This window comes from Cariama cristata, unplaced genomic scaffold, assembly GCF_000690535.1.
Source record: "Cariama cristata isolate BGI_N322 unplaced genomic scaffold, ASM69053v1 scaffold15858, whole genome shotgun sequence".
NCBI classification, from domain to species: domain Eukaryota; kingdom Metazoa; phylum Chordata; class Aves; order Cariamiformes; family Cariamidae; genus Cariama; species Cariama cristata.
Window position 1 is genome coordinate 35238 of NW_009631812.1, and position 11301 is coordinate 46538.

The window sequence follows — 11301 nt, forward strand, 5'->3', positions numbered from 1 at the left end:
GGATTTCTTGATGCCATTTCTAAAGCTTTGATGAGTAAGATTATTTTTCTCCAGAAGGAAATAATAATAGCTACAGCAGTTTCAAATAAACTAGCCTTTTAAGAGACTGATCCTATTCAGGCATTGACATCAGTGGATATTTTCCCCAAGTAAAGCCTAAAGGATCAAACCCTTTATACATCAGTTTGCTATATGCTGAAGGACAGATCTTACAAAGAAAAAACAAACCACAAAAAGCACCACACCACACACACACAGAGCAACAGCGCATCTATTGATTTTAATGAACAGGATCAGTTCCTTAGTCCACAGAATTTAATAATACTGGATTATATAGGAATAAATTAAAAAGCAGCTCATACATGTATAACCGTATATAGCCTAACTGCTGGGTGTCTTAAAAATGTAGATTATGAAAACAAAATGAAAATATATACAAGAAAAATGTGACTGTTCCAAATAAATTCAGGGCATTTAAATAATAACAATTACATACTTTAATACTCCTGGCACCACTTAAGTATTAATTTTATGTATGAAACTGCTGATTGCACAATGAATATATGTGTTTTGAGCAGATAGTAGCTATTTTGCTCGTTAAAGCATACATTACATTTCACTAGTAATAAGGAAGCGTTCATGGCCCCTTCTGAAAGAAGCAGCTTCTATTTTTTTACTGGTAATAGAAAAATCAAATATCCTAAGCAAATGGAATAACAAAGATCAAGAAATTGATGAATCAACCTTCCTTTATAGTATACTTAATACAGTAACACTTGGTATCCTCTATTCAATATACATTCATGCTTCCCAAAATAAACCTATTTTGGCAACATGATAGTGCAAAGCAAACTTCAGAAGAGAAAAAAACAACCCTCCAAAAACCAAGATGCAACATCCATCATCTCTGGTTCAACAAGGTATTTGAAAGTGGGCTAGTGCCAGGCACATGAACAATTTTATCAATTCAACAGCACTATTCAAGTAGCCTAATACTCAGGTGCACGCTTAGGTAGCCGGCTAAACCAGACAGCTAAAAGAGCAGCAATCCCCTCCCCAACACGGGCCAAGCTCGACATGGCTGGGACATGCAGCAAGCCCGGAGTACGCAGGGACATGCAGTACCCGAAAAAGGGAGTTTTTGCTCTGGGAAGCGAATAAGCAGAAGGGGAGAGGAGCTGTACGATCCGCCCCAGCCTCTGCTGAATCAGAGCATCTCCCGCTTGACCTGGTGCACCAGTTCCCTGGACCAGTGCCAGCTGGCTCCAACCCACCTCGATCCAGTGAGGAGAGTGGGCGGTTTGCAAGAAAGCTTCTAGGCCAAACTTAGAAAAATATTTGTCAACTCCGTACAGTGATACGCTAGCACCGTTTCCACTCCAGCTAAAGTAAAACCCTTTGCAAGGAAGTTCTGCATTGTACTTATTTTGTTGGTTTGCCTCCGGGTTTATGTGTGTGGGTGTGATTTAATTAACAAATCACAGCATCAATTCCTTTAAAAGGACACTTTTTGGCCCCAACCCAACGTAGGGCTGACTGTTTGCAGTTTCCAACCTCAAGAGGCCACAGAGTATCACCGAACTCCAGTTATTGAGATACCTAGACCCGTACACTGAAGACTGCCTTTCTCCTGGATGTAGCTGTATCTGCCTACATCCAAGCTCCAAATGCTCCCACCACACCAGAGCATGAAGCAATCCCTTACTATCACACCATTTAGTGGTACAGTGGCCTCTCAAAGTTCTGTGTTGGCAATTTGGACTTGTATTCAATAGCAAAATGTATCTGACTATCAAAAAAGCTTGCAACCCACCTCCTCCTGTTGGGTGTAGTTACTGTGTGCTACGTGGCTGGTCAGGTGACATGTTGTTGGAAAGATTAAATTTCCCTTACCCAATTACATAAAATATTAATGTTAATTGAGCTTATTCAGCCTTGATTCTAGTTCCTTGTTCTGTCATACAGAAGCCTTCCTATACAGTGACATGAGCATATGTACCTCTAACTAGAAAAAACACCTACATTTATGCTACAACAAACCTTGAACTTGCATCCTACGTAAGCATGTGTTTGTGTTTAGGTAGCTCCCTAGTTAAAACAGGGAGGTTCTCCCTTTGTGAACTTGTTTGTTGGGGTTTTTATTTGTTTTGCTTTTAGGGATTTTTCTGTTTGGGTTTTTTGTTGTTATATTTTTGTTTGGGCTTTTTGTTTGGTTGGGGTTTTTGTTTGTTTGTTTGTTTTTCTTTTGTTTGGTTGTTTTTTAAATATGCCTTCTGTTTTGTAAGGAAAGGCACTAAAAACATACATGCCATAAGCTTGACTTCGTCTTCAGTGCAAGTTTACATCCCCCCTCTCCCAACTATGACTTTTAATTCGTAACTGGCCAGCGACAGCAGCATCGTTCCCGACACACGAGCGGAGAGCAGCTGCTGTTACACCATCTGAATCTGCAAGCAGGCGCAACACCAGTAACAGATTCAACTTCTTGCTCCCTGGTTATCTCATTTGGCTATTAGCTCTAGAGCTCAATGATAGCATTTTGTTATCAACTATTTCACTGCTGATGATTTTCACAGATAATAACCATGTAATTTAAAAATGTGAAAAAAAAAAAAAAGACAGAGCACTGAGAAAACCAAACAGCTCAAGCCTTCCTTTTTAAATGCTAAATGGGATAATCAAGCACAAAAAAAAAGTTTATTACATAAAAATCTGCATTATCTATCCACGAAAAGCCTCCCAAGATAGATGTTGAGCCCTGAGAGGAGTGGTGCATATTTCGGCCTCTCCCTGTACCCCTGTACACGTACCGGGGTCCTCACCATTGCCTGGGAACACCTCCGACTGGCAGGCTATGGGTTTTGCCATTTGGATTCCCCATGTAATCCCTTTGGTTTTATCTGAAACCAATGAAGTTACTTGCAAAACGCTGAAATACTTATAAATGGATAAGCATGGGAAATTACAGCCCTGTTTAGGAACTTATATGTAAAGATGATAATAGTCGTAACAAAAATGTATTCACGATTTTTAAAAATTATTATTACAGTTATGGCCCCTTATATACAACCTATTTTTTCCACATGGCCTGACTGTAATCTTACAGAACAGAAAAAAGCAAAACAAAGCCCTTTCATAAATACTACATTAAATAGTCATAAAAAGTAATTTCGCCAAAATTCATTTCAATCTCTTTCCTTACTGAAAGCATGCACAGCACAAAAACGTCCTGCTTTGAAAGTTGTAAAAATGCTGGAAGTGACAAATGCACAAATGTAAACCAGAACTGTCCCAAGATGAAGTAGCATCCACATGCTAAGTGTGCACCTGTCTGAAGCAACAGACCTGTAAACAACTCCAGTTAATGTAATCTTATCTATAATTCATTAGTTCCATTCTTTGTCCTTATATACCTGACCATCTTTTCACTATTATGCTTATTAAACTTTATATAAATACAGCATACTGCCTACAAACAAGTTATTGTACTTTTCCTGAATAATTTGTCAAATATTATCATAGTGGTACAAAGAATTATAAAATCATATGCAACCATACCCATATGATAAAATATTGATTTTATTCCAGTATTAGAGAAGTGGTAACCACATCTGTAATTAATGTATGTGCTTTAAAGTGTATAAATGAGCGAATAGAGTTAAGGTTGGACAATCATCTGTATTTGATGTTTTCTTCCTTTGACATATAAACAAATAACCGTAATGTTCTTTTGGCCCAATATTTTGCAATTAATTTCTTTATTTTTAGCATTTATGTTTCCCATATGTTTTGGGAAATATTCACGAGTAGTTTACTTTTTTAATACAGTTTGATTTTCTATGAATTAGTGTCTAATTTTATGTTGTGTTGTGTTTTGGCAGAGGAAATTCCTCCAGAAATTTCTCCTTTCTTGGCTGTACACATAAGGCTTTTTCCTCCATCAGGCTGCCTGCTGAAGGTACTTTGTATCTCACAGATTTCTACCTTTGTGTCAAACTAGGCTGAAACTGGTTGATGAGTTCAGAAGCTACGAGGAGGGTAGGAAAGGCAGCGACAGCTAGACAAGCACATGTGAGCTGACAGTATTAGCCTGGTTTGCAAGGAAACGAGGCTTCAGAGGTGAGAAAAAGTGGAAGTCTATGCGTACGGCTTGAAAGCTCAATAAAAAAAATAATAAATAAAATTGCAACGGGTTATATAATCTAACATTAAATGCCAGTTTATTAGATGCCACTTGAATGCTGCCCTTCCTGGAAGAGGGCCAGCAAAACTCAGCTGCCGTGTTTGAAGATTCTGTAAGGGCCAATTCACAGCAGCTCAAGGAATTGGGAGGTACATGCATGCAGGCCACATGTCTCTGCTGCACAGGCAGGCTGAACCCCCTCAAAACACCTTTTTGAATGTTACACGGTATTCAAGTATTTCCTGCAGAGAGAGTTATCCTAGAAGGGAGCTAGGCATCCCTTCTCAGCAAAAACTATACCCACATCAAACCGTAACTTTCAAAACCCAAGATATTTTTGCCACTGTCATCTTGTACTGCAAGCGGTCCTGAAACAGAAAATTGTGAAGGTCAGTGTGGGGAAAATACAGGAGCCATGTGCATGACTCCTTATCGGATCAAAGGTTTCCTAAATCACACGGTTAAGTTGTTGTGACTGCTCTATGGATAATTTGAATTGGGCATCTGTGTAGCTAAATTGATGGGGTAAGCACACATTTCTGAAATAAGTGATCCCCAGTCTTTGCTGGCATATAAGAATCTATATTGAACACGTAACATAGGCAACAACACACTTTGCAAATTAAAAACCTAAACCCCAAGTCAGCAGGGAGAGCAGTGGTCACAAACAACGTCAGAGGGTCACGCAAGCAACATGAGTTATGAGCTGGGGACTTTGACTACCCTAAGCTAACATCTAGGGACATTTAAGCTGTCTTATTTGAGGCATCTTAGCAGTGTTCCAAAATGTCACTTGAAAGCACTTACCTATCTTCATGTCACCACACAAAGCACTAAGATTTTATCTGCAGGAAAACTAGATCACCCTCAAATTAGACCCCCTACTCCCAAACCAAGCATGGAAGCACGCGTGTTGATTGACACCCGTGCCTACGACAAGACACAGAAAGTTAATAAGCATCACAAACACTAACGTAAGCAAAGCAATCTGCAGAATCAAAACCAGGATCAGACCCTGAGACCACTCAGGATTTGAGGGGTTATTTCTCTGGAAGCTGGATCAGCCTAGGTAGCCCAGCCACCACCACAAAAATAATTCTTTTGAATTGAAGAGCTTGGTGAAACAGTTTCAAAACACCCAACAGGAGCAGATACAGATGCGTAAGTTACACACTTTCATGCCACGCTGCAGCAGCTAAAATCCCTCAGGAAAGGACAAGTGAGCAACTGTTCAATAAATGCATATATTAATGGAGTCATATAATTAAAAAATAACCATAGATATGCAACAACTTCCCCCAGTTCTTGGAAATATCCCAGGCAAGATCATGCTTCAGCCCCAATGGGAAATGCTTTGCAAAGTTAGATCATTGGAGAACACAGATACATAAAATAAACTTTTATGCAGTCTTAATTAGAGAAGCTACTATTGCAACAGTCAGACTTGGCATGTAATTCTATTAAAAGTAACAAGTAACTTCACAGATTTGTGTTAAGCCAACTTTCTCTCTGTGAATAAATTGCAAAGGATATTATTTCTGGGACAGAATAAATTCTTGAAATTAGTGAGTAACTTATGCATTGCTCCCCTGCTCCAAGAACACATTATTTATTTTTACCATGACATGGCAAAGTTATTAATCTGCTGCCTTCCATTTCAACAATGCGAAATGCTGTAAAATGCACAGACACCTGCATTACAGTACATTTCAGTTCCACTTTATATCAGTCATAAACATCTCTGTTTTGGACATCTCTTCAAAACAAATGCTCCAAGCACACTGTGCGTAGCATTCGATTTTATGAAACTATAAAAGTTCTTCACTGTTAATTACACAGACAAATGTCTCATCACACATTTGATTACCAGGATAATATAATTAGTTTTCTACATTAACCTTTCAAACATAGAGCCTGAATTTCAAGTTGAAAGCATTGTAAAAACATTCAGTCTGGAGGTATACTATATTTCCGCTTTTTTGTGATGATAATAAAATATTAAGACTGAAAAAACCCCAATATCGTGGACGCAAAAGATCTTTTTTTTTTAACAGACAAGCTAGGTTTAACCAGCATTGTCCACAAGACGTGGTTATAGAGTCCCCTCATGTACTTGTATTTCCAAGTCTGGTCTAGCAACCCTGTGACAGAAGGCTTACGCTGATAACTGGTAAAAGCTGAAGTCAGGTCTGTCTTAAATCTTGCCCATATTCAAGGTTTAAGCACTTCACTCTGGGCTGCCTCCTCCTTTTCAGGTCAAGCAGTCTGTCTCCTGGTGTCAGATAACTAAGTCCTTCCCTTCAAAACAAAAGAGATGCTCGTCCTCACCTGCAAAATACAGTAGCAATATTCCCTCCCCTCCAATTTTGTAAAGCCTGTGTTTAGCACGTCCTTCGTCTAGAAGGATGTTGACTTCTTGTTTACCATCCTACCAGAGCAAAGGATCAGAGGAAAGGACAAGCCCCCACATCTCCCATTCCAACACTGCATCACACGAGCAAACTTCCCAAGCTTCCCCAGCTCCATTCCAAAAGCAGTTGGACTTTACGCCATCACAACCATCAGAGGTCACATCCAGTACCATGTTTCTGTAATTGTGCTGAAGCTTCCTCGAATTTTCAGCCTACATTTACACAAATCCATATTTTGCCCATCTATGCTGGTACAAACCAAGAACGATTAGGTTCAACAGGTCCTTCCTGACATTTGATCCTTAATTTACTTGCATGTTAAACAAACTAGATTCTTCCGACTCACTCATTCACCCTCAAAGCTCCCCTCTTCTCGACAGTGTATCTCTGCAGTTGGAGCTCATCATTCTTGACTGTGCAACCAAAACATATGCACATGCCATTCCTGATAAAGCTTCACTCATTTATATCCTGGCATTAAGATTTCACCTTTTCTAAAGGTAAGAGTTTCAATGATGTATCTTAGCACCCATTCACACACTAAAGGCTGCATCACATTGAGGTTTCAACAGCTGATCCCATGGATCAGTTAAATTAGAGAACAAGCCTAAATTGGAGAACAAACCTGACTCTAAATCAACATCCTTCTAGGATGAATTCTGGCATAAAATCAAGTGAAATCAAGTGAAGCAGTGATTATACCCTGAAGCTCCTCATTAGTGGACAGGACACCAAGCTGGGGAAAATGTTGTGATCCCACCATCCCTGAAGCACAATGAAATATTACCCCATGCAATTTTTTTAAAGGAAAGCTGGAATGTCAAATGCCACTCATCCCAGATCCCTGCTGAAAGGTGGGAGCCCAGATTTCCAGATTTCAAGTGCTTTCAGTTGAGTCCAGTTCCTGCCACTGCCTTCCCTATGTTTCAGCTCAGTGCCTTTGTCACTAGGAATCTGGATAAAAGAGGACACTAAAGTAACCTATTGAAGATAAAGTGGAGAAGGTTACGTGAGCCCTAAGTAACTTACTGAATTGAACCCAACCCCCAAGAGGGAAGAAAAAAAAAAAAAAGCCTAGTCTACAAATCTTGCACAATCACATGTTATTCAACCTTGTCAAAACCAGCATACTTTCAGGAAATCAGAAAGCTGGACACTTAGGACATCACCAGGAAATAGCATCTTTTTCTTTTCATAGCAACTGAAGGTGGGCTCCCAGGACTGCAACTCTGTGCTTCAGTACCTGATAAGGAAGATCTTTGATAGGACTCACATTCTTAAAGGTTAAATTCTGACTGGCTCTTGAAATAGGTGAACTTCAGGCACTTAAATGCCAGAGCACACTCAGTCACAATGAAAAGCTAGGCATACTCAAAAAAACCCCAAACAAATCCAAAGACAACACAACTAAACCAAAATCAAAATCAATTGGTCTGACTCACAGCACAGATGTCAAAGCACAGACTCCTGCACATCCTTAGAAGCATCCTGGCTTAAGCAGCTAGATGCCCAACTCCTGCCAAAGCTTCATCATGATTTAGGGTTGGAAGAGAAAGCACTCAAAGTAAACCCCTGGTGGAGCTCACTCCATCAGGTTTATCAGAGTTTGCCAAAAGTGCTTACAGAACATGAAATCCAAACACAAAGCACAGCAGCCACCTTCGCTTCTCCCTGGAAATGGGTCTAGGGAAGAAATCTTTGATCAAAATCCTAATAGCGAGAAACTGAGAGGGGAATTTAACTTAGCTCTCGCTCTTGTGTAAACATTCCAACCATCAGAAGATTCCACACTGCCCAAGACATCCTCCTGTTCTCTCCCATTTGCTGCGGACCTCTAGAAGAGGATGTGGCACTACGAATTAAGGAGACAATGGCATTTTGCGTGCAGATTGACTTCAGGTGCCTCTTTCTGGCTCCTGGGAGCAACGTGCACCAGACTACAGAAACCTTAAATCACCCTACAAAAATGTTTAGGCTCCTGGTGCATTTAAGGAGAGGCAGACACCCCCAAATGTCTCGCTGCAAAGGCACCTGCTGTATCCAAAGCCTCAGCCAGGTGTCCAAGAACTTGCTTTATACAGCAAGAGTCATTGTGGTAGTTCAAAATTCTGGCCCTTGCTCCTCTGAATTTAGCCTGCCAAATTTTTGCCAAGAGGTGCTTTACCCAGGTGAGGTCCTAGATGCAAAAGGAGGGGGCTGGAAGCAGGAAAGGAAGCACCACTCTGCAGCTGACGAGTTATACGGGACAAAAAGCACACAACAGGAAAGATACAGGTTCGCTGATAACCAGTCCTATCATGCTGTAGTGTGTATCATGCTGCAGACTCTATATTCTCTGTTTTCTTTACACATTTTTAACTGTTGATTTAATTTAATTTTGCCATGGCAGGATTAGCAGGCAAGCTACAGAGGTGAAAGGACATTATATTAAGACAGCACATTAATCCTCTATCCCACCCAAAGCAGAAGCAAAACCAAACAAATAGCAGCTTCCTGGAAATTGAATTTCTGTTATCCAGATGTCAAAGATGTAATACCCCAATTACACAAACTATTGCCAGTGAAGCATGCCAGCGAATATGCAATGTAAATGGGGTGAGCACAGAGCTGCAAAACTGCAGAGTCAGCATCTGGCTCTCTGAGTGAGTGATAATTAGCACTGTGTGTAGACACTAATAAACATTTATGTCTGAAATTACAACTTTTAGCAGTGTTAATAAAGGATATATTGGCAATTCGTAGAATAAAAGGGTCTTGAAAAGAACGTCATATTAAACAATGGCAGGCGCTTCCTGTGCTTGCACAGAGATTTTTTTTCCTCCCTAATTGCAAATGGCCACGCTATGTTGCTCGGAAATTAATCAACACAAGCACATACCTAAAAAAACTGGTTGTGTTTCTTTGGTCTCCCCATTAACATCATTGCTGTAGTCAGAGATCTTATATATCTCGTGATGGTAATCTGGAATAAAAAACGATAAAAAAAATTAGAACTCAAGTGATCTGGAAAAAATGAACACTGAACACATTGCTACAGTTTTACTACATAATTTATCAATATATCTGCAGTTTATTTCATGTACATCAAATTAACCACAGAAAATGTGCTCTGTATCAGCACCTCCTAAAAAAAACTTTGCTCACACTGGAGAGACTCAGCTCAACTATTTCACAGATTTTAGGGAATAGCTAAGCCTGCCCTAAATTACTGTGTTCATTTTCACAGCAAATTATCCCACCAGATGCCAATTATCTGGCTTCTTGCTTTACAGATGGAAAGCACATTTATAATGAAATCTTTACCTTCCAGGAGACTCAGGGAAACTTTCAAACTTCACCCCAATCAGAAAATCAGCGACGTACATTAAGACTGCATGGTTCAGCTATACTGACCCATATTGGTGTCACTGGCCTCTGAACTCTGAAGAAAGGAGGATCGGGGACACCTTAGGATATTCACCTATAGAAACTAACGTCTGTGATGACCCTAAGAATAAACATTAGCGACTCATATTCAGTGATGTTATAGGATTAAACAAAAATAAAAATAATTCACAATTGAATTTCTATTTCAAATAAAAGAATATTTTGCTGTGAAGGTCTCTGCTGTGATTCCGGGCAGGTGTTCAGTAAAACCAGAGCTGTGTTTACATGTATGTACAGAGGGAATAGTAAGTCCAAGAAAAAAAAATAATGTCTAGAGGCAGCTCTTCTGGATGCTATTTCTGACTCTGCCACTGGGACATACTTTGTCCTTCGGCAAATCGCTCAAGATTGAACAATATATTCAGTGTCTTGAAACAGCCATCTCCCCACCTAACTCCTTTAACACCCTCCCAGTTCCCAACACTCTCAGTTACTCCCTCCGTAAACTGGTTTTTATGTTTACTTGCCTCACAAAAAGCAAGGTAGAGATTAACTCAAGGAAGAATGCTTTGGAGGATTCACTTAAAAGGCACAACAGAAACAGAGAGCAGCATAAGCAGCTCCTCCTCCTGCGAGCAGCACACCTGCACCTCTGACAAAACAGCTACAGGATCAGAAAAGTCTCCTGGAAGCCAAACTTCTTTGTTATGTGCTGTTTATTTGTACAGCAGGACTGTCTCGAGGGCACAAGAGGAGGAACAACCCAATAAGTAAACGAGAATCGAGCCTAACACAGCGACGCAAGAGAAAGAAAACGGCCTGCAAAGAAAATGAGGGGAAAAAAGCACAACAGGGAGTTGGAGAGGTCAGTGACAAGGTGCTACACAAAGGGTTCCTCTGCCTACCGAGCACGCCCAGCGATTGAAACGGGTAAAGGTGAAGTTTGAGATACAACGTCAAGGAAGTAAAGACCTTTCATAAGGCTAAAACTATGTGATTTACGCTGACTGCCTTCCATGGTCATTAGCTGTCCCGTTGAGGAGGGGGAGTGATGGAGCTCCTCGGTGGGCACAGTGGCCAGCCAAGCTCAACCCACCATACTCTCCATTTTTATCCTCTCAAGGGCGTCCAAAATCTGCTGGGAGTGAGTATGTGGAAACTAGGAATTAAATGACTTACAGACTCATGGTCCTTAGATACATAGATTACATGTGGTTTCCTCTCTAGCACTTCCCTCCACACATCCAGCTGGTGACAATGTTCTTCTGATCTACAGCTGCTACCTTCAAGGCACCACATTTCACCCCAGAGGTGGCTGCATTTTAGTGCAGGAATGGATGT

At 40.4% G+C, this 11301-nt stretch overlaps 1 protein-coding gene across 1 annotated transcript in view; it reads right to left on the reverse strand.

Moving 5' to 3' along the window:
• Window positions 1–10978, reverse strand: part of BEND7 (BEN domain containing 7) — a 43565-nt gene extending 32587 nt beyond the window's left edge. Inside the window, exons 1-2 of the mRNA XM_009706129.1 lie at window positions 10933–10978; window positions 9473–9556 (exon numbers count right to left, since the gene is read on the reverse strand). Of these exons, the coding sequence (XP_009704431.1) occupies window positions 9473–9556; window positions 10933–10978 (130 nt within the window). The remainder of the gene's footprint in view (window positions 1–9472; window positions 9557–10932) is intronic.
• Window positions 10979–11301: the final 323 nt, after the last annotated feature.